General features: G+C 40.5%; 1 protein-coding gene across 1 annotated transcript in view; it reads right to left on the bottom strand.

Annotated features, from left to right (window-relative positions):
- Positions 1–2,224: 2,224 nt before the first annotated feature.
- SAMD5 (sterile alpha motif domain containing 5) overlaps positions 2,225–23,961 on the bottom strand; it is a 56,502-nt gene continuing 34,765 nt past the window's right edge. The window contains exon 2 of the mRNA XM_021693524.1: positions 2,225–2,488. Coding sequence (XP_021549199.1) covers positions 2,426–2,488 — 63 coding nt within the window. The 3' untranslated portion in view covers positions 2,225–2,425. The remainder of the gene's footprint in view (positions 2,489–23,961) is intronic.

Consider the following 23,961-nt stretch of genomic DNA (forward strand, 5'->3'; position numbering starts at 1 on the left):
CCTTGCATTGCCTGAACCAAGAAATATTTTATGTAAAGAAAATCTTTCTTTCCTCACACCCAAAATTTTGTTAAAAGATGAACTGAAGAAAAATTTTGCTATACTCCTCCAAATTCCTCAGTGTTATGAAGTAAAAGTCTCTACTTAATGTCTCTTGAAGTTCTAGGAAATACAAATCAAGATACTCCTCTAGTTCTGATAACATACTTGTCCCTTAACTACTTCCTTTACCTTTACCTATTAAGGATATTATGAATGTTAGATAAAATTTTAGAATACTATAAAAAAATTACTCATCCTAAGAGTAACTGTCTTCAGATACAATTCATGGTAAGACTACTTCCTTTCTCTTATATTCTAAGCTCTTACCTGACCTTGATTTAATGCAAAAGAATTAGGGGTTCCTTTAATACCTCTCTGCTTAAAGCTTTCTCTCTCTGGCTTTAGGTAAGAAGTCTTTCAAGTCCTTTGGCTTTCTCACTATTCTAGATTGTGACTCTTAATTTAAGTAGGATATCATTATTTTCAAATTCCAATAGCAGACACCAAGAAATTTAAATTCAGCAAGCTAACTGAAGTTAGACATTACACAAGTAGAAAATAAAACTTGAAATGACCAGAGTCCCTTTTTTTTGGTTGCAGTAGATTACATTATAATGCCAATGGTGAAAATAATAGATTTTTCAGACATTGGGTTCTTTCTAGCAACAGTTCAACAAATGCATGGAAATGCACATCTGTGAAATAAATCTGCCTCAGATGCTGCATCTGGAAATGAGGTCTTGAACAGGAAGCCATTTATTATCACAATAAATTTGATCTGTAATCTATCCAGACCCCCCACTCCTTAAGAAAAATCTAGCTTGGAAATTTGAAAGACTCTGGTTCACTTGGGAAAAAAAAAATGATGAAAGGTTGATTGGAGTCTAATCCTTACTTATCTGCAAGCTACATAGAGTTTAAAGGACAATTTATACATGCTCGCAAGCTTAATTTCCTTGCATTTGCATTTAAGAATGAGACTGATTTTACAGTATCGAAATTAATCTCTAGAAGTAGATAAACTATGTAAACCTTAGATTTTTAAAGCAGTACTGTAATAAAATTGCCCTTGGAGACCTTAACTGCTCACCTGGGGACCAGCATGCACCAGGAAGAAAATGCACGTAAACTGCTTTTCCTTTGAGAGTTTCCTACTCTTGAGCATCACAATGCTGAGGCAAACTTTAGCAGATCCTGTGTACTTCCAAGTAGTGCAGGAAAGATTCTGTAACAGGACTGACGGCTCATGGGCTCTCAGAAGCTGCCTGCCCCCGAAGCCTGTGGCAGACTTGGACCTTCTTTGATAATTTCCTTTCAATTAAGTGTTTGGTCCCATCAACTTGGTTGTATTTTCTAAGCAGGAAATAAAACTACCCGCAGCCAAAGGCAAGAACAGTAAGAATTAGAAAGACTCCAGATGTGTCTTGATTTCCTTCCCCCACTCTATCCTACTCTCCTTTTGGGCTGTGGTTATGTAAGGTTTGTAATGGTCGCTGCCACTGCCAACTTCCCTGCTCCCACGGGCCTGACATCAGAATCTTGGCGGGGGGGGGGGGAGGGGGGGGGGGGCGGGGGGAGGTGGGATCCAGCACAGCACTGGCCAAGACAGTCCCCAGGGAGTGAGAAAAACTAGAGATCAAGTTACACAGCAGATCTTGCTCAGTTGTCAGTGAGAGCAAGACACCCTTCCTGGTGCTAACACTAAACTTCAGCCAGGTTAAATTAAACATGAGAAGTTAGAAAAAACTCTCTCCCCTTGCTGATGTTCCTCAAATTCATCAGCTTTATGATCCTACCTATATACAAAATAACTATGAAAGCACCTTAAAATAAGGAAATTCCATCACCAAACTATTCTATAGAGAATTATATAAAATATCTCAGCCCATAAAAACATGGTCCCATATGAAGTGAAAAAAAAAAAAAGATGTATCCTAAAATATTAAATTAAAGCTCCTAATTCTCAAGTTAAAGGCTCATATGGAAATGATGTAATGATGAGCTAATGCCAGAAACCCGCTTTTTGTCTTGTATTACACTTAAAATTAGTTATCACCCAAATGCCTCGGCCAACCTCATTTATTTTCATCAAGAATTCAGAGAATGGTGGGGAGGATCCCCAAAATAGGCATGAGACCTGATCTCAAAACCAGACTCAGTACTTCTTTATGTATGATGTTTCACTGCCTCGTTTCTAGCTATTATAAGTTAGTTACCCAGTGTACTAAGTTGATTATTCCAGAATTTTTCCAAGAAAAAAGTTAAGCTGATGAGTATTTCCAGGGTCATCATCCATTTCCCTTTGTGAAAGAAGGTTCTAAATATGCCCATTTCCAGTCTTCAGGCACCTCATGAGTCCTCCACGAGTTCTCAAAAATGATATCTAGCGGTTCTGTGATGACTTCGGCCAATTCATTAAGTACTCTAGGATGCCAGCCATTGGGACCTGTGGATTTGAACATATCGGGGTTATTGAGGTTCTCCTTTACCCATTCTTCCCCTAGTCCATCATGGATTCCTGCTCCTATTTTTTTTTTAAGTAAACGCGACTCCCAATGTGGGGCTCAAATTCACGACCCTGAGATCAAGAGTCACATGCTCTACCAACTGCTGCTCCTATTTTTAAGTCACAATTTTCCTTTTCTGGTTACCACATGGACTTCTGAAAAAAATATCTTTTTAAAAGATTTTATTTATTTATTTGTCAGAGAGAGAGAGAGAGAGAGAGAACAAGCAGGGGGAGCGGCAGGCAGAGGGAGAAGCAGGCTCCCCGCTGAGGAAGGAGCCTGATGCGGGGCTCGATCCCAGGACCCTGAGATCATGACCTGAGCTGAAGGCTTAACCGACTGAGTCACCCAGGTGTCCCTGAAAAAATACCTTTAAGTCTCTGCTTTTTATCTATCCATTTTTTCCTTGAAGCTACTAAATGAAAAATGTATTTTATTCTTCTCCAGCCTGTCTTGTTTAAAAACGTTCTGTTTTTCCTTTTAGTTTCTTGTAAGAACAAGTAAAAAAAAAAAAATTAATGAAAGTATATCTTGCAACAGTTTGTCTCCCTAAATCACACCACTCCCTACCACCCTTGAGCATCCTTCGTAACAGAGTAACAGTCGACACACTTGGAGACATTCTACAGGCCACCCATCTGGTGCTCAGAGGGTACAGATCTATGCAACTTGTATCTGCAAGTGCTAATTCAAAAAGCGCTTTCTGAAATAAAAAAGATTCACAATCATCTTTACCCAGAATCATCCGTATGCACAAACAGTAGCTTTCTTCACATAGGCATTTAAAAAACTTAGCTGTGCCTGAGCTGGAAGAGATGAAGGATTCTCTACGAAGCAGGACCCCAGTAGAATTCATCTACTGTGGTGTGGTCATCTGTGCCAATGTTCTGGGACTGCTATTACACTAATTATTGCCGAGCTCTGATAGGTGTTGACAGTTTTAACTCCTTCGTTGTCACAGTGATGCCTCCGAAACTGAAAGCCAGCCACAGATTACAGTTTCCTGCCCATACGTCGCCGTCTGCCCCAAATCCCCTGACAGATCTACAATAGACAGAGGGGAGGAAGATAGAGAGACAGCGCAAAGGAAGAAGGAGGGCCCCCGAGTCTTCTGTGTGATTTCTGATCTGACAGACCGACTGTGCCACTTGGATTCAACTGTTGACTTGTTTCGTTTTGTTTATCAATTCAAAAAGCTTTTGGTAAAGGTTGAATCAATTTTGTTGTCTTTTATTTTGTTTTTCTCAGTCTCTATCTCTCCAGCCTTACCCCCAGTTTCATCTCTCAAAGCTGTGTTAAGTAAAAAAAAAAAAAAAATCATGTTGCACACATCATTAAAAGACTCTTTTAAAAAATAATTCTGCACATTTCTCTAAGGTACAACAATTTGTTTTAGCACATGCCATTTTCATCCCTGCTCAAATAGCCACCTGCTGATGGCAATATGTTAACTAATGTGTCACTATTAATTAGTTTGGATAATATCATCCAACAATTACATCTAAATGGAGAAAAAGTGTTACTATCCATGTTCAGGAAGTTTCTTTCTCCAGGGAATCAAGCTCTTTCTGGGCCTTTTTTTTTTTTCTATATTACTAAATAATAATATTGTACCACTAATTATTAAATGCAAATAGTCCCTCGAATAAACTCATATCTAAGCCAATGCCTTTATTAAAATCGCCTTCTGTTACAAACTGTGGAAAAGTAATGTTCAATCTGTTTTGACAAACTAACTTTTTTGGTGGGGAAGTTTGTAGAGGAGGGAAGTCACGCTAATATAAAGAAGGTAAGACTATTTTTTTACGATTTATTTATTTATTTATTTATTTGAGAGAAACAGAAAGGGCATACAAGCAAGGGGAGGGGCAGAGGAAGAGTGGGGGGGGAGAGAGAGAGAGAGAGAGAGGGAGAGAGAGACTCCACACTGAGTGCAGAGCCTGATGCAGTACTCGATCCCACACCCCTGAGATCATGACCTGAGCCAAAATCAAGAGTCAGAGGTTTCACCCACTGAGCCACCCAAGCACCCCAAGACAGTTTGGTTTCTAATGCTGAAACAGGTGAATGAATGAAAAGGCATTCCACCAAAAACTATATTGACTATATAGTGCAAGAGAATGCATTGCAAACTGAAAAAGCAGAAAGTGCCTCAGGTTACAGCGTTACAGGTTTCTGAGATGGTGGGCAGACCACAGCCAGGCTCAAGGAAGAGTCACAGAGGGAAGGAGGAGGCCGCATCGTGAGGACATTCTTCGTGAGAACGGAAGATTCTCACATGCCTGCCCATGCTAGATACAGCTCTGCAAGTCAGAGAGATGGCCTCACCTACCTTTTAAAGGTCATTTTTATTCAAGGAACCTCTGAAAGTAAAGAAAATGCCTTTGGACAGGTTATCACCTGCAAGCTCAGGCACCCTCCATATTAAACGCCTCCAAGATGTGGAGCACGGAATCATTCACAAATCTAGCATCACGCTGACAGCCTCCGAAACCTCCTGTGCCTTTGGTTCAACAAAAACAAATCACATTCATTAAACAAGCCCAGCCTTGCAGTTTGCTATTTTCCGTTCTTTGGGGGAGAAGCTAGGAGGCAGACAAACGGGATTGCCGCCGCTGGGTCGCGGAGAGTTTCCCGACGCGAGAGCCGTCACGGAGAGCCGGGCTTAGCCCAACACGGGTGCCTTCACGCTCGCAAGGGAACATCGCTGAGCTCCCCGTTACAAACGCGGCTTCCTGCTCCGGCAGACGACATGCATCGTGGCATCCCTGCTCCTGCTGAGAGATCCCACTCCTCGTGTCAAATAGAAATGAACAGACTTTTAAAGTTCTGGCCAGCTTTAAGGAGAAAGCGGCTGTAACGCCTACATCCAGTCACTGTATCCTTTTAGGATGAGGACAGCACACAGGCATCACCAGTCTGGTCTCATTTCGCAGAGCTGCTCTCCCCCCACCACGCTTTTTTCGTATTTCCCTTCCCCCCTAAATTATCTGGCATATGCCTACTCTTTCTTCACTACACCAAGAAAAAGAATAATCTGCTTATATGTGTCTATCGGCTTCTTTGGAGACAGGGCTAGGTTGACAAAAAAATCATGCATGGCATTGTCTCAACTCTGGTCCTTTCTCGAAAATCATGAAAGCCAACCTCGGGTACAATAAATAGCAGGTTATATTTTTGTTTCTATTAATGCTCCTGGAGTTTTGCTATTACTATGTGAAAAATGAAAGCCAGTCATTTGTTTGTAATGTGCCAAATTATATCTCCCTATTTCTAGGGAAACACTGCTGAAACAAACCAAAAAAAGGTGTCTTAGTTGGCCTAATTCTCCCCCTACCTGCCTTTGATCAAGACCAGTCTCAATCAGAGTTCTTACATTAGAGCCACATAAATCTAATTCTTGAACTGAACTGTGACTTTCTCAGTTCTATTTGTTTTAGGCTCTTATGGGGAATGGGAAGGGTAGGGGGAAAGTCTTTCATTTCACAGATATTTGGCAATTCTCATCTATGTTACAGTTCCAATCTGAGAAACAGAGGGGGCAGCAAAAGTTATTGAATGAATAAAGAGACTCTTGTCCTGTGGTTAAAAATGAAGATTTATGAGATTACATTTTTTTCTCAGTTGATTATTCTGAGTTTTAACTGATTTCAAGTCTGTTACTCTTTTTAGCTTGTGATTTTTTCCCCCCTAATTAAAGACAATCAGAGTTATATGGAAGCTACCCCATATAAAAATTATTTCTCTGTTGTGTTATTATTCTAAAGGATATAGCTCCATTGCAGATATAGAATCAAGAGACAGAAAATCTCTACATTTGGTTGCTGGGATAAACACACAGAACTAATGAGTGTACATTAATAGCCCACATAATTCCTTACAATGGGGGGTGGGGGTGCAGACAACTGTCTTGTAGGGAAAAGCCACATCTCTTCATGGTACAAATACTACCTTCTCTCCTTCTGGATGACACAAGGGGCACGAAGCTGAATCTATGGGTGGTCCGGTGACAAGATAAAAAGGGTTTTTTAGGTCATGACTTTCTCAAGCTAAGCTTACCAACATTCAGCCACATCACACTGTCTCTCATTATGGAATGGTTAGAATTTGCTTTAGAGAGAGGTTAGAATTTCCTTTAGAGAGAGGGGGCTTAAATTCAGCCTCATTTTAACTGTAAACTTCTCCAAGGGCAGAAACCACATTTCATACTTCTTTGTATCTCCAGTGGGAATGCACACACACACACACACACACACACACATACACACACACACACATAGTTGCATACACTACTACTGCTGATTGATTGAATCATCCACAGTATAATTTTTACATATAATTTCTCAGTAAAATAAGTTCCTATTGGAAAATATTAGTCTAGCAAGTCAGCTGGGAGTATATTTTCCTTTGCCTATCCAACAGAGAAAAACTTTTCAATATATATCCACTCTACCAGTATGAATCTTAACGGTCACCTTTCAGTTCCTCAAAAGGCTTCTGAGGGTCCCTTAGGGAAGGCCAAGGCTGCCTCCCAGACCCCAATAAGCTAGAGGATGCACTCTGATGTTATAAAATTAGCTGGCATCCATGTCCTTTTTCTGCTAAAGGAGTCTTACAGGGCAGATTTCCCAGGGACTTTTGTCCAAGACGAAAAAAATGTTTGACCTACTCCAGAATGATCTACGTATATTTTCTTTTTTTGACTTTAAACACCAACACCCAAATGCTATATAAACTCTTCTGTACAGTTCTCCTGTCTGTCTTCATCTGTGGTGTGTCCTTGCAAAGAACCGATTTACCATCTAGCCCCTGGAAAAAATTCAGTGGGATACAATAAACTGCACAAGCATGCTTCTCACTTCCTCCACTGGACCTACATGGGTTCTAAACTTCACTCAGGACTTATCCGCAGGTTTTCAGCAAATGGGAAGTATGCCAGAGAGGCTTGAAATTTTCTTACCTGCTTATTAGTCAGCAAACTCTCAGGAACAAATTCAGAGGTTAAAACACAAAAGTGTCTTTGTTTATCCTATCCTCAGGGCATTACCGATTTTATAATTTTTCCAACAGAACAGCTATGTAAATTCCCAATTTCTTTCTTTTTTTTTTTTTTAAAGATTTTTATCTATTTATTCATGAGAGACAGAGAGAGAGAGAGAGGCAGAGGGAGAAGCAGGCTCCCAAGGAGCAGAGAGCCCAATGCGGGACTCGATCCCAGGACCCCAGGATCATGACCTGAGCCGAAGGCAGACGCTTAACCATCTGAGCCACCCAGGCACCCAAATTCCCAATTTCTTAAAAGCACTTTGTGAGACTCATCACTGAATATTCTGAATATGCTAAATTCCCACACTGAGACCAACCCCCAGGTTTGTGGTCTGCAGGGTGGTAGCATGCCCCAGAGACTAGGTGCAGAGGCTCTAGACCTCCTCACTGCTTAGAGATGGAGCCACATCTTATCTCTACCAGGAAGAAATTATCAAGATTTAACTATTGGGAGTTCTGTATTGTTCTTTCAATAATTTTATAATCATTAACAGCTATCACAACATGCAGCTGGGGCTAGGTCACTGCACTTTGAAGAGGTTGACTAGTACAGTTAAAGAAGGAGAAATGGTGGCTGGAGGGGACAGTGTTTTTAAGAACAAAGAGGGAGCTTAGGCATATTTACAGACTGAGTAGAAGGATTCCATGGAGAGAGACCAAATGCCCGAAAACAAAAGGATAATTATGGATCAAAATTATTACTTGGGATAAGAGTAGATACCCAGGGGAGGGATTAGTCTTAGAGGGGAGAGGGGTCACTCATCAGAAATAGAGGGAAAGAACAGATGGGCAAAGATGCCAGTACATTCTGATGGGAAGGACAGCAAGGGAAGGCGCTCACGTGCAGATGGATTACTAGTTCTCAGGAAGGACCAAGCCAAGGCTATCTGAGGAGCAAGGGGTGAGGAGGCAAGGGTAGGGCTGTAAGGAGAGGAGAGAAGTCGGAGACAGCCACCAGGGGGACTGTGACACGGGGTCAGCATGATAGCTGCAGGAGGGCAGGCTCAGCGGGATTGGACTATATATGGAATTAGAGTAAAACAGGCTTTTAGAATTTTTCTGTTTATGCTTCAAAGTCTCCAAATATTACCCCAAATAGTGATCAAGACACAGGCCTAGAAATGAGTGATACAAATCCAGAACAGAAATAAGGATAAATGCTAGAATGTGCTGAATATCAGCGTTCTATCCTCCAGTGCAGCTCTTCCAAACACATTTGGTGGGTCTTTTTTTTTTAGATTTTATTTATTTATTTGACAGAGAGAGAGAAAGGGGAGGAGAGCACAGGCAGGGGGAGCGGCAGGCAGAGGAAGAAGGAGAAGCAGGCTCCCCACTGAGCAGGGAGCCTGAAGCGGGGCTGGATTCCAGGACCCCAGGATCATGACCTGAGCGGAAAGCAGACGCTTAGCTGACTAAGTCACCCAGTCGCCCCTTTGGTGGGTCTCTTGATGAAAGTCCTGTTGATGACTGTTTCAGTCCGAGTGGGCCGATAGGACAGAATACCAGAGACTGGGTAGTTCATAAACAAAAGAAATTTCTCACACTTCTGGAGGCTAGAAAGTGCAAGAGCAAGGCGCCCACAGATTCAGTATCTGGTGAAGGCCCTCTTCTTGGTTCACAGACACCATCTTCTTGCCATGGCCTCACATGGCAGAAGGGGTGAGGGAACTTTATGGGGGACCTTTTATAAAGGCACCCATCCCATCATAGGTGCTTTACCCTCATCACCCAACAACCTCCCAAAGGCCCCACCTCCAAATACCATCATACTGGTTATTAGGTTTCAGCACAGGAATTTTGGAGAACATATTCAGTCTACAGTAATATCTGTCTCTAACCAAACTCAAGAGCTGCTCTTTTAAGGGTTCTCATCTCTCTGTCTCTCTCTCCTGTCTCTCTCTCTCTCTCATCTACCATGTCACAGTAAAATCATCCATGATTATGTACTGATGGTCTTTGAAGACACCATTAGCTATAATCTGCTAACCCTTTTACAATTAACACCAATATAGTTGCCCTTAACAGTATGTTTATAGTAAATACTATGATTATTATTACCTTCCTGTCCTGGCAACAGTGAGCAACTACTAATATTTATTAAGTGACTTTCCTCCGTGCCAGGCACTGTGCTGAGAACATTAGGCATGATCTCCATTACTTCTCATCATAAGCCAATGTGATGCCTAACATGGACCCAGTTTTATAGATGAGGAATCTGAGGCTTTAAAGTGTAGATAACCTGGCAGGGTCAAAAGGCTCATTGGTGGCAGATGGGGTCTGTCCAACAGCAAAGCCTCCCCTTATCAAAGTATGTCTGAACTCCCCATCACTTTTGATTAGGAATGTGTAATAAATGAATAGTGTTCCCCAAAGTTCACATCACTCAGACCATGAACTGAGAAATATGGCCTCTACAGAAAGTTCGGGCTCGCAAGATATAATCATCCTGGATTTAGGGTGGACCCTACATCCAGTCACTGTGTCCTTTTAAGATGAGGATAGTACACAGAGCGACATCAGAGGAGAAGCTCATGTGAAGACAGAGGCAGAGAACAGACTTCCGCAGCCATAAACCAAGTCACGCCAGGAGCCACCTGAAGCCAGAAGGGGTGAGGACAGATTCTCTCCTAGAGGCTTTGCAGGGAGCATGGCCCCACCATGACCTTGATGTCATTCTTCTGGACTCCAGAACAATGAGAGAATAAACTTCTGTTGATTTAAGCCACTCTGTTTCTGGCACTTCATAGCAGTTCTCAGAAACTAATAGAGAACCCTTTTGCAGAAATACATAATTTCTCAAATGTTCTCAGGAATATTCTTAATCACTTCATTGTTTTTGGCATTACATGCAAATGTGACTTTAGGCAAAAGGTATTTTTATTCGGAATATTAAACGCTGTGCAGATTGCTTACTTAGATGTTATATTTAATGTCATTCATAATATATAAGGAAAATTTTACTTCTTCATGTTAAATAAATGATGCAAAGTATTTAAATTAATTATGTAAGAAAAATAGGACTTACAAAAAATACATTAAAAACTATACACCGTGTTTATACATGGACTCCGTATATATATAGACTGAGATTTAACCATTGTTTGCTACAGCATCAAAAATAGAAAATAATCAGAATTTGAAATGGTTGCTTTCCTTTTGCTTAATGTCCAAGACTTTTTTATTATTTATTTGAATATTTATGATTTGCTTTAAATTACAGGACAAGAGAAGGTTTCAGTGGCTATTTGCAACCATTTCTCTACTAATAACACACTATGTATGTGGATATTTGTAATTCTAGTAAGTTCAAATTGAATATAATTGCCCATGTTTTTCTGTTTTGATATCAGTTATTGATGAATGAGAATTTAATGTGCAAGGTAAGCATATTTGATCTCTACGAGGTTTTCATTTAAAGGGAAAGATAGTTAAATAATTTTCATCAATACATTTTTTTTTAAAGATTTTATTTATTTGACAGAGAGAGACATAGTGAGAGAGGGAACACAAGCAGAGAGAGAGGGAGAGGGAGAAGCAGGCTTCCCGCCAAGTGTGGAGCCCGATGTGGGGCTCGATCCCAGGGCCCCAGGATTATGACCTGAGCCAAAGGCGGACACTTAACCAACTGAGCCCCCCAGGTGCCCCTCATCAATACATTTAAAGATATATGATGAAACAATCACTATTCCTAACCTACAAGACTTTTGACTCCTCTGACAGCTCAGAACTCTTTAGCTGGAAAACACTACAATATTCTATATTAGCAGTTCTCAGAACATTTGGTTCTAGGATCCATTTGCAATTTAAAAAACCATTGAGGAGGAGGAGAGCAAGATGGCGGCGGAGTAGGAGACCTAAATTTCGTCTGGTCCCAGGAATTCAGCTAGATAGGGATCAAACCATTCTAAACACCTACGAACTCAACAGGAGATCAAAGAAAAGAATAGCAGCAACTCTCTGAACAGAAAAGTGACCACTTTCTGGAAGAGTCATATTCTATCCCTTCATTGTAGTTAACCTTATTTTTGGTATATATATAAGTTGTTCCCTCTTTAAAATTTTGGGATAGAGTTTCTTATAACATACCAAAATATACCCTAAATCTCTAGGGTGTGGCTTTGTTCTAGTCTCCTGCCTTATCACATTCTCTCTCTTTTTTTTTTTTAATTTCTCTTCTTTCTTTTTTCAACCAACTTCTTATCAATTCCTTTTATAAAATCTTTTATAATTTTCATCTTTGATCTTTACAGTCATATTCCATCCCTTCATCATATTTACCCTTATTTTTGTACATATATAAGCTTTTCTTTCTTTAAAATTTTGGGAGGCACTTTCTTCTAACAGACCAAAATATGCCCAAAATCTAGTGTGTGGCACTGATCTATTCACCAGCCTGATCACATTAATCATATCCTTTTTTTTCTTTTTTCTTTTCTTTTTTCTTTCTTTCTCTTTCTTTCCCCCCAGTTTCGGGTCTCTTCTGATTTGTTTAGTGTATATTTTTCTGGGGTCATTGTTACCCTGTTAGCATTTTGTTCTCTGATTCATCTATTCTCCTCTGGACAAAATGACAAGATGGAAAAAATCACCTCAAAAAAAAAGAACAAGAGGCAGTACCGACTGCCAGGGACCTAATCAATACAGACATTAGTAAGATGTCAGAACTAGAGTTCAGAATGACAATTTTAAAGATACTAGCTGGGCTTGAAAGAAGCATGGAAGATATTAGAGAAACCCTTTCTGGAGAAATAAAAGAACTAAAATCTAACCAAGTCGAAATCAAAAAGGCTATTAATGAGGTGCAATCAAAAATGGAGGCTCTAACTGCTAGGATAAATGAGGCAGAAGAGAGAATTAGTGACATAGAAGACCAAATGATGGTCTTCCATAAAGAAGCTGAGAAAAAGAGAGATAAACAACTACTGGATCACAAGGGCAGACTTCGAGAGATAAGTGATACCATAAGATGAAACAATATATTAGAAACAATATTAGAATAATTGGGATCCCAGAAGAAGAAGAAAGAGAGGGAGGGGCAGAAGGTATATTGGAGCAAATTATAGCAGAGAACTTCCCTAATTTGGGGAAGGAAACAGGCATCAAAATCCAGGAGGCACAGAGACCCCCCTCAAAATCAATAAAAATAGGTCAATACCCCGACATCTAATAGTAAAACTTATGAGTCTCAGAGACAAAGAGAAAATCCTGAAAGCAGCATGGGAGAAGAGATCTTTGACCTACAATGGTAGAAACATTAGATTGGCAACAGACCTATCCACAGAGACCTGGCAGGCCAGAAAGGACTGGCATGATATATTCAGAGCACTAAACAAGCAGCCAAGAATACTATATCCAGCTAGGCTGTCACTGAAAAGAGAAGGAGAGATAAAAAGCTTCCACGACAAACAAAAACTAAAGGAATTTGTAAACACGAAACCAGTCCTACAAGAAATATTGAAAGGGGTCCTCTAAGCAAAGAGAGAGCCTAAAAGTAACATAGAGCAGAAAGGAACAGAGACAATATACAGTAACAGTCACCTTACAGGCAATACAATGGCACTAAATTCATATCTTTCAATAGTTACCCTGAATGTAAATGGGCTAAATGCCCCAATCAAAAGACACAGGGTATCAGATTGGATAAAAAAACAAGACCCATCGATATGCTGTCTGCAAGAGACTCATTTTAGACCCAAAGACACCCCCAGATTGAAAGTGAGGTAGTGGAAAACCATTTACCATGCTAATGGACACCAAAAGAAAGCTGGGGTGGCAATCCTTTTATCAGACAAATTAGATTTTAAACCAAAGACTATAATAAGAGATGAGGAAGGACACTATCTCCTACTTAAAGGTTCTATCCAACAAAAAGATCTAAAAATTGTAAATATCTATGCCCCTAACATGGGAGCAGCCAATTACATAAGGCAATTAATAACAAAAGCAAAGAAACACATTGACAACAATACAATAATAGTGGGGGACTTTAACACTTCCCTCACTGAAAAGGACAGATCATCTAAGCAAAAGATCAACAAGGAAATAAAGACTTTAAATGACACACTGGACCAAATGGACTTCACAGATATATTGAGAACATTCCATCCCAAAGCAGCAGAATACACATTCTTCTCTAGTGCCCATGGAACATTCTCCAGAATAGATCACATCCTAGGTCACAAATCAGGTCTCAACAGGTACCAAAAGATTGGGATCATTCCCTGCCTATTTTCAGACCACAATGCTTTGAAACTAGAACTCAATCACAAGAGGAAAGTCAGAAAGAACTCAAATACATGGAGGCTAAAGAGCATCATACTAAAGAATGAATGGGTCAACCAGAAAATTAAAGAAGAATTAAAAAAAATTCATGGAAACAAATGAAAATGAAAACACAACTGCTCAAAATCTTTGGGATGCAGCAAAGGTGGTCCTGAGAGGAAAGTATATAGCAATACAAGCCTTTCTCAAGAAACAAGAAAAGTCTCAAATACACAACCTAACCCTACACCTAAAGGAGCTGGAGAAAGAACAGCAAATAAAGCCTAAACCCAGCAGGAGAGGAGAAATAGTAAAGATCAGAGCAGAAATCAATGAAATAGAAACCAAAAGAACAGTAGAACAGATCAACGAAACTAGGAGCTGGTTCTTTGAAAGAATTAATAAGATTGATAAATCCCTGGCCAGACTTATCAAAAAGAAAAGAGAAATGACCCAAATAAATAAAATCATGAATGAAAGAGGAAAGATCACAACCAACACCAAAGAAATACAAACAATTATGAGCAACTATATGCCAGCAAATAAGATAATCTGGAAGAAATGGATGCATTCCTAGAGATGTATCAACTACCAAAACTGAACCAGGAAGAACTAGAAAACCTGAACAGACCCATAACCACTAAGGAAATTGAAGCAGTCATCAAAAATCTCCCAAAAACAAGAGCCCAGGGCCAGATGGCTTCCCAGGGGAATTCTACCAAACATAATACCTATTCTTCTGAAACTGTTCCAAAAAATAGAAATGGAAGGAAAACTTCCAAACTCGTTTTATGAGGCCACCATTACCTTGATCCCAAAACCAGACAAAGACCCCATCAAAAAGGAGAATTACAGACCAATATCCTTGATGAACATGGATGCAAAAATTCTCACCAAAATACTAGCCAATAGGATCCAACAGTACATTAAAAGGACTATTCACCATGACCAAGTGGGATTTATCCCTGGGCTGCAAGGTTGGTTCAATATCTGCAAATCAATCAACATGATACAATACATTAACAAAAGAAAGAACAAGAACCATATGATCCTCTCAATAGATGCAGAAAAAGCATTTGACAAAGTACAGCATCCTTTCTTGATCAAAACTCTTCAGAGTATAGGGATCGAGGTACATACCTAAATATCATAAAAGCCATCTATGAAAAACCCACAGTGAATATCATTCTCAATGGGGAACAACTGAGACCTTTCCCCCTAAGGTCAGGAACGCGGCAGGGATGTCCACTATCACCCCTGCTATTCAACATAGTACTAGAAGTCCTAGCCACAGCAATCAGACAACAAAAAGAAATAAAAGGCAACCGAATCGGCAAAGAAGAAGTCAAACTCTCACTCTTTGCAGATGATAGGATACTTTATGTGGAATACCCCAAAGACTCCACCCCCAAACTGCTAGAACTCATACAGGAATTCAGTGAAGTGGCAGGATATAAAATTAATGCACAGAAATCAGTGGCATTCCTACACACCAACAACAAGACAGAAGAAAGAGAAATTAAGGAGTCGATCCCATTTACAATTGCACCCAAAACCATAAGATACCTAGGAATAAATCTAACCAAAGAGGCAAAGAATCTGTACTCAGAAAACTATAAAATACTCATGAAAGAAACTGAGGAAGACACAAAGAAATGGAAAAACGTTCCATGCTCAAGGATTGGAAGAACAAATATTGTGAAGATGTCAGTGCTACCTAGAGCAATCTACACATTTAATGCAATCCCTATCAAAATACCATCCACTTTTTTCAAAGAAATGGAACAAATAATCCTAAAATTTGTATGGAACCAGGAAAGCCAGAGGAATGTTGAAAAAGAAAAGCAAAGCTGGCGGCATCACAATTCCGGACTTCAAGCTCTATTACAAAGCTGTCATCAGAACAGTATGGTACTGGCACAAAAACAGACACATAGATCAATGGAACAGAATAGAGAGCCCAGAAATGGACCCTCAACTCTATGATCAACTAATCTTCGACAAAGCAGGAAAGAATGTCCAATGGCAAAAAGACAGTCTCTTCAACAAATGGTGTTGGGAAAATTGGACAGCCACATGCAGCAGAATGAAACTGGACCATTTTCTTACATCACACACAAAAATAGACTCAAAATGGAGGAAAGACCTAAATGTGAGACAGGAGTCCATCAAAATCCTAGAGGAGAACACAGGCAGCAACCTCTTCAACCTCAGCCGCAGCAACTTCTTCCTAGAAACATCACCAAAGGCAAGGGAAGAAAGGGCAAAAATGAACTATTGGGACTTCATCAAGATAAAAAGCTTTTGCACAGCAAAGGAAACAGTCAAACAAAACCAAAAGACAACCGACAGAATGGGAGAAGATATTTGCAAATGACATATCAGATAAAGGGCTAGTATCCAAAATCTATAAAGAACTTATCAAACTCAACACCCAAAGAACAAATGATCCAATCAAGAAATGGGCAGAAGACATGAACAGATATTTTTCCGAAGAAGACATCCAAATGGCCAACAGACACATGAAAAAGTGCTCAACATCACTCGGCATCAGGGAAATCCAAATCAAAACCTCAATGAGATACCACTTCACACCAGTCAGAATGGCTAAAAATAACAAGTCAGGAAATGACAGATGTTGGCGGGGATACGGAGAAAGGGGAACCCTCCTACACTGTTGGTGGGAAAGCAAACTGGTGCAGCCACTCTGGAAAACAGTATGGAGGTTCCTCAAAAAGTTGAAAATAGAGCTACCATACAACCCAGCAATTGCACTACTGGGTATTTACCCCAAAGATACAAATGTAGGGATCCGAAGGGGTACGTGCACCCCGATGTTTACAGCAGCAATGTCCACAATAGCCAAACTATGGAAAGAGCCAAGATGTCCATAGACAGATGAATGGTAAAAGAAGATGTGGTATGTATATATGTATATATATATATATACATATATACACACACACACACACAATGGAATATTATGCAGCCATCAAAAGGAATGAAATCTTGCCATTTACAATGACGGGGATGGAACTGGAGGGTATTATGCTGAGCGAAATAAGTCAATCAGAGAAAGGCATGTATCATATGATCTCACTGATATGAAGAATTCTTAATCTCAGGAAACAAACTGAGGGTTGCTGGAGTGGTGGGGGGTGGGAGGGATGGGGTAGCTGGGTGATAGACATTGGGGGGATGGTATGTGCTATGGTGAGCGCTGTGAATTGTTTAAGACTGATGAATCACAGACCTGTACCTCTGAAACAAATAATACATTATATGTTTAAAAAAAAAAAAAAGATAGTAGGAAGGGGGAAATGAAGGGGGGGAAATCGGAGTGGGAGACGAACCATGAGAGACTATGGACTCTGAGACACAAACTGAGGGTTCTAGAAGGGAGGGTTGGGGGGATGGTTTAGCCTGGTGATGGGTATTAAAGAGGGCATGTATTGAATGGAGCTGGGTGTTATACACAAACAATGAATCATGGAACACTACATCAAAAAAAAATAATAATAATTAAAAAAAAAACCATTGAGGATTCCAAAGAGCTTTTGTTTATGGGGTATAACTATTGATGTTTACTGTATTTGAGATAACTGAGAAATGTTTAAAATATTTAATTCATTTAAAAATAAAAATAGTAAATGCATTACATGTTAACCTATGTAAGATTTTTATGAAAAATACATTCCCCTCCCCCCAAATTAATAAGAAGCATGGCATTATTTTACATTTTGGATACTTCTTTAATGGCTGGTTTGACAGACTACTGGATTCCCACGTCTTCCACATTTGATCTGTGGCAATGTTTTTTTAGGTGAAGTATCTACACAAAATCTAGCATCACACAGATGTGTCATCAGAAAAAGGAAGATTATTTTCATAGTTTTAGAAAGATAATTGTAGGTATTATTTTTGATGACATGCAAAACTTGACAACAGATAGTTGTCAAGCAACTTGAAAGTCAGTTGCAGTGTGAAATCTGAAACCACATCAACGAACTTTTTGTACTCTGTCTCCTACATTAACATCCCTGGTGTATTTTCTATTAACAGATCTCTTCCCACATATGATTTTCCCACATCATGCATTGGTCATTTGGAAAATGGAGGGGTCCCGGGTTACGCAGATCTTCCAAACATTAACACATTGCATTATTCGATATCAAAAAAGCAAATTTGTTAATGTCATTGCCCGTGTCACCAAAAAAAGCCTTCAGGTACTGGGAAATTGTCAACCTCACTATAACAGATACAGGTTTTCCAAAAGGGAATTTTTACTTGAATATTCAAATTTTATCATTAACAACAAATATTCTTCAAGAAGCTGTCTGCTAAATACCCAAGTCTAAATAACCAGGGTTTGTTTCTTAGTTACTCTTTCAACTGAAAATGACGTTCTATGAATAAAGCAGCCAGTTCATCTAGCAACTCCAACAACAGCAGATGTGGTTTGCAAAGAGACAAGGTTCACGCACACTTCCATCTGCAGAAGAAGCCTTTATAGGTATCTAGGGGAGAGAAAATAAATATCCCCCTACTCTCTAGGTTCTTGGCTGAGAAACCCCCTGTAATAAAAGAGAGACTAACGAGAGAAAAACTAATTTAACTTAATTTTGTGTATATGAAGGCCCCAAAGATATGAGACCCAAAGAAGTGACAAAAGCAGGCAGCTTTTATACCTTTTAGACAAAGAAACAATAAATGTGTAAAGAATTGACAAGGAAAGAAGTTTGGACTTAGAGTAGAAACTTAGTAAAGAAGTAACAAGGTTTGTTTATAGAGCCTCTTGGCCTTGAACTCCCAATCTCTGGTGATAAGGATGGCTCTTTTCCTCCTGCCACAAAGAGGGGACCATTCACATGGAGATTTATTTTCTGCTTTCAGAGAGACAAAGGACACTCAGAGCATCCTTCTTGCATCAGCTGTTTCTTATGGAACTTTAATTCAAAGTAATCAATATGTCAACACGGTACTATTTTGGGGCACTTTGCCATCAAACAGTTCTCCTCTTGTTACACGGAATATTTTTTAAAAAAATGTACTCAGAGAATGTGATTTAATAAACTTGTTAATTTCTATGGCTTCGTCAAAGACATTTTAAGGAAAAAGGGCTTTTTTGGGGTACATATAGGCAAGGAACACAATAAACCCTAATAATACTGCTTGGTGCCCCTGCCTTGATTGGCACTAATGTGCCAGCATTTTTACTCACTCTTGCTTTTGTGTTACTGGTATAAGGTGAAAAGGACAGAGATGGTCACAGTGTTGCTTTGAAATAATTATTACCTCGAAGACACCTAAAAGGGTCTCGGAGACCCCTTGGGGTCTGTGGGCCACACTTTGAGAACCACTGTTCTATACCACTTACAGATGCAAGAGACAAGGCAGATATCACAAAATCAGCACCGGCAAATCTCTGACCAACTCAGCAATCTGGAATCGAATTCCGCCCTTTGAAATAAAAGCTCCTTCCTAATAATTGCTCCGTATTTATCCTCCTGGCTCCTCATTGGCCTCAGCGCCATGAAACTGGAAAGACCGGAGCCTTCCTGCCATGAAAGCAAGTTGACTTTCCTCTCCTGTCTGGTGAGAGAGATGGCAAAGATAACTGGCCCGAGGGGGCGGGGTGGGGGGCGTCTCTAAGGGACTGTGCCTGCCAGCTTTTACCACAAGAGCTTTTGAAGTGACTTGGGCAATCGTGAATACAGCCAGCCTGCCGCATCAAAATAACTGCGGTCTCCTGGCATCCCATCCCGGCTTCCCGAACACTGAAGCGTGCCGTCCACTGGGCCCTGACCTCACCTGCCAAATTGGAATGGGCAGGGAAGCAAGGCAATTGTCATAATCCTCTTTAGCAATTCCTTGCAAAGCATATTTGCGTGTTTAGTGGCAGCCAGAAGGAAGGACTATCCAGGGCATCTGTGCGGTTTGCTATTGCTCTACCTCTCCTCTGGTTTTGGCAAAGGAAAAGAGGGATGCTTTCAAATATCTCACAAAGGCCACATGCTCTGATGCCATCATTCAGAGTCTCCGTGACCATCAGCTGATTGCTTTAAAGGAACAGGACTTATAAAGTCATCGGAATAATCCTCAAGATGCTGGCCTTGTCCAAATGAACTCTGAAGACACATATAAATGGGTTACCTGACGCAGCAGAATATGTCAACAGGACTGAGTTCCATCATACACTGGAGGTCTTTTACCACAACATACTTGCTATGTGAAGTGATAGTTGCAGAAGGTTTGGGAACAAAGCCCAGATCAAAGGACCTCACAGTTATAGTACAAGGTAGCCTAATGTCTCTGTGTCCAGCAAGCCCAGGTGGCTGTGTGTGTGTGTGTGTGTGTGTGTGTGTGTGTGTGTGTGTGTGTGATGTTGAGGGTTAGGGATGGGGAATGGAGAACACATGAGAGTATCCTACTTCAAACCAAACCAGCCTGCCCTTCAGGTATTCCTCAGTAGCCATCTTTCCCTTTCTTCCAGGAAAGAAGTGACATCTTCTGTGGGAGCGGGGTGGGAGTAGGGGAGGGAAATAGTGCAGGACCAGAGTCAGAACCTGAAACGAAACCCCAGGTTTACTACTTCCTGGACGGGTGGCCTTGGGCACAGAACCTAACCACTCTGTGCCTCAGTTTCCCATCTATAAAATGGGAACAACAGTACCTAAAGCTCAGAGTATTGTTATAAGCATTAAACAAACTAATATTTTAAGATGATTTCAGAACAGTATCTGGCACAATGTAAGCCCATATAAGTGCCTGGGTGTTTTTTCTAACACCTACCTCATAAAAGGCATGGAATTCTATTTCTCCATTTAATCACTGAGTCATATAAACCCACCCCTAAGGAGGCACAGATACTTAGGCACATCTCCAGGAAAAAAAACAGAATGGATGTGTGGTGGCATTAAGTTAGTCATCCACAAATGTTATTAGAATAAATCATGAATAATGTGTATGCTTTAAGCACTGTCTAGCCATTAACTTTTAAATATTTCATTTAGCTTTGTGAAGCATGCCCTATAGAACATAACTACCATAGTAGTAGTTCTTAGCTTGTTCAAGCATAAAGACATCTTTAATTATTTTAAAAACATAATACCCCCCCACACACACAAGGCATGTGAATAAAAAAAGATAATCTTACTGTTATATTTTTCTTAGTTTCCTACTACCTTTTGAGAAAAAATATTGCTTTAAAAGTGACCAAGAATTTAAGAACACCTTCAAATACATTTAAACAAAACATATTATTTATGTAGAGATCCACTGAGAACGTTTGGTACCCAAAGAGGTCCCAAGACTCTTGTATTAATTCCTCAAGGGTCTGCGTTCTTCGAATCAGGAGCCACTTAGAATCATTAGAAACTAAAATCGCATTCTTGAGAAGATTCAAATATAATAGAATGAAAATTGGCGAACCAAAGGAAAGTCAAACCCCAGAAACCCAACTTCAGTGTAACACTGGTGGTCGCCACATTCTTGCCTCGGTTACCATATGCCAGGCAAGACTATAGAGCAGTATTTCAAGAAGGGAAAAGGGCAACATTTTTTATGTCTTAAATCAGAATAGCTTGCTTTCCTCTCCACACAATCTTCCACAGTTGGGCCTTACAATTTTTCACTGTTTACTCCTTCAGGAATCCAACCCACTGCAGCAAAGACGTTCAACAGAGAAACAGATAATCCCATGTAGTTTCTGCAGGAACCGTGCCTGTTTCCAGAGATAATAGAAAGGACCCAAATTTCCTGGAACTAATACAGTTCCATGGAAACATCCCCAAGCAAAAACACAGAGGCTCAACGGATTGGATATTTTTCAGAAAACTCAAAACCAGGATAACAGGGGATTTTAGTACTCCCTCTCCCCCTTTGCTGATAGGAGTTTCCCCTATATGACCCAGAATGCAAGTCCAAGAGCTGAATTTTGTCCCCCAGATAAAAACAGTATTTAAAATAGACATACACATCTGCTGAAATCATGTTTAGGAACAGCTTCTTTTCTTATGTGCTGCTCATTCTCTTTGAGACCAAATGGAAAATAACCTTTCACATTACTGCATTTTGCTATCACTTTAAAGGAGGAGTTGTTTTTTTATTTTAGGACATAATGTGCAAAATCATGCTATTTAACATTACATTATATTCACAGATCATGAAAGTTAAATAAAGACACCTTGCTGATTTCTTAATATAGATTCAGCTAAGATTAGTTATGCATCTGCCACCTTAACATTCAGATTGGGGGGGAAAAAGCCTTAGTTAAAAATCACACTTGCATTGTAAGTGCTTGGATTTTCATGGTTCATTTAAGAGCATCACAATCAAGAATTTAATTATGTCAAAAAAAAGAATGGTATCTTTTTTTTCTTTAAAGATTTTATTTATTTATTTGACAGAGAGAGAGATAGTGAGAGAGGGAACACAAGCAGGGGGAGTGGGAGAGGGAGAAGCAGGCCTCCCGCGGAGCAGGGAGCCCGATGTGGGGCTCGATCCCAGGACTCTGGGATCATGACCTGAGCCGAAGGCAGACACTTAACGACTGAGCCACCCAGGCGCCCCAAGAATGGTATCTTCTTAACAGGCAAGATTATATTCCCCTCCATTTCTCCCCACCCCCCAACCAAAATGGATCATTTTCCTTAACCTCTATGGACTTGTTTTCTGACCTATTTGGTTAGATGATTTTAAGATAGCCTCAGGTTCTATCCAGCTGCAATTTTAAGATTTATAAGGAATAGGCTGATAAGGAGGCCAAGAGGAAACAGCCAACATGCTATGGGAAACCTGGCCAGTTTGATTCCTAAACAAGGTGATATCTCTCCTGATGCCAGACAAATGTCCCACAGGGCACCGTCAGGGGACTGAACCCAGGCTGAAGGGCAATAAGGCCCCCCCGAGAACAAGAGAGACACCCAAACCTTAATTCTGTTTTACCACTTAAACATTTGCCTCACGATATGCTATTCCACAAATCACCAAGTCTCAAAAAAACACGGATTCCTCCCAACCAAGACCTGCGTGTTACGGCACCTGGGTGGACTGAGAATTAATAACAAGAGGTTAATCTGGGGGGAGGGGAAGGTCTTATTTTTGGATCAGCAAATCTAACAATAACTTCCAGGCTGAGTAACAAAGTGTTTGTGCCTTGCAAGTTTCTATAAATGCACAGTATAACCCTTTACACCGCTGAATTACTTAAATAATTCAATCCGGTGGTGGACAGTGTTCTGATTGGTTCGATTAAATGAAGGTCTGACGGGTGAGGAGTCCTGTTCCCCCACCAAACAGAGCCTGACACAAAGGCTTGCAAGCTGGTAGTTTATTTGGGAATGTGATTCCCGGAGAGTAGAAGTAAGAGCCAGGGGAAAGGGAAATAAAGGAAGGAAAGCCAACAGGAGGATTCATCATGGAGCAGGCCACTTAGGTTCAATTCTGCAATGGAAATGCATCTCAGAACCATGCATGTTGAGAAGAAAGAGGGAAACGTTCATCTCTCAGCGTTTATTGGTCGTTTGTCAAGGTTTGCCTCATGGGTGTTCATTTCCCTGCAATTCCTGTCTCCACACGTGAGTCCTGAGTCAGCTCCCACAGCACTGCATGACAAAACCAGAGGAGTCCCTGGACATAAAGGAAGATGCTCAGGCTTCAGCCACTGAGCCGTCAGGCTGCACCAAAGTGCTGCTAGCAGAAGCCTGGGCAGAACTGCTTGCTTAGCAGTGCCTGGAATGCAAACTCAGGCCACGATGATGGGAACTGGCACACACAAGTATCAGGCACGTGTATCAGTCAGGTGGGGCCAGTTACGCCACGATAAAATGACCCCACAATTTCCATGGCTTACAACAACAAAGGTTTATTTTTCAGCCATGCCACAAATCCAATGTGGGCCTGCTATGGTTCTGTACCACGTTCTTTGCTCCAGGCCCGAAAGATTACATTTGTGAACCATGCACAGCTTTGTAAAGCTTCTGCCTAGAAGAGATCCACCTTCTACTCACCTTTCATTGACCCAAACAGGTCATATGCCTGTGCTCAGTTCAGAGGGCTGGAGTATGTAATACTCCTGTGGGGCGGGGGGGGGGGGGGGGGGGGG

This window comes from Neomonachus schauinslandi, chromosome 8 (genome assembly GCF_002201575.2).
Source record: "Neomonachus schauinslandi chromosome 8, ASM220157v2, whole genome shotgun sequence".
Classification (NCBI taxonomy): Eukaryota; Metazoa; Chordata; class Mammalia; order Carnivora; family Phocidae; genus Neomonachus; species Neomonachus schauinslandi.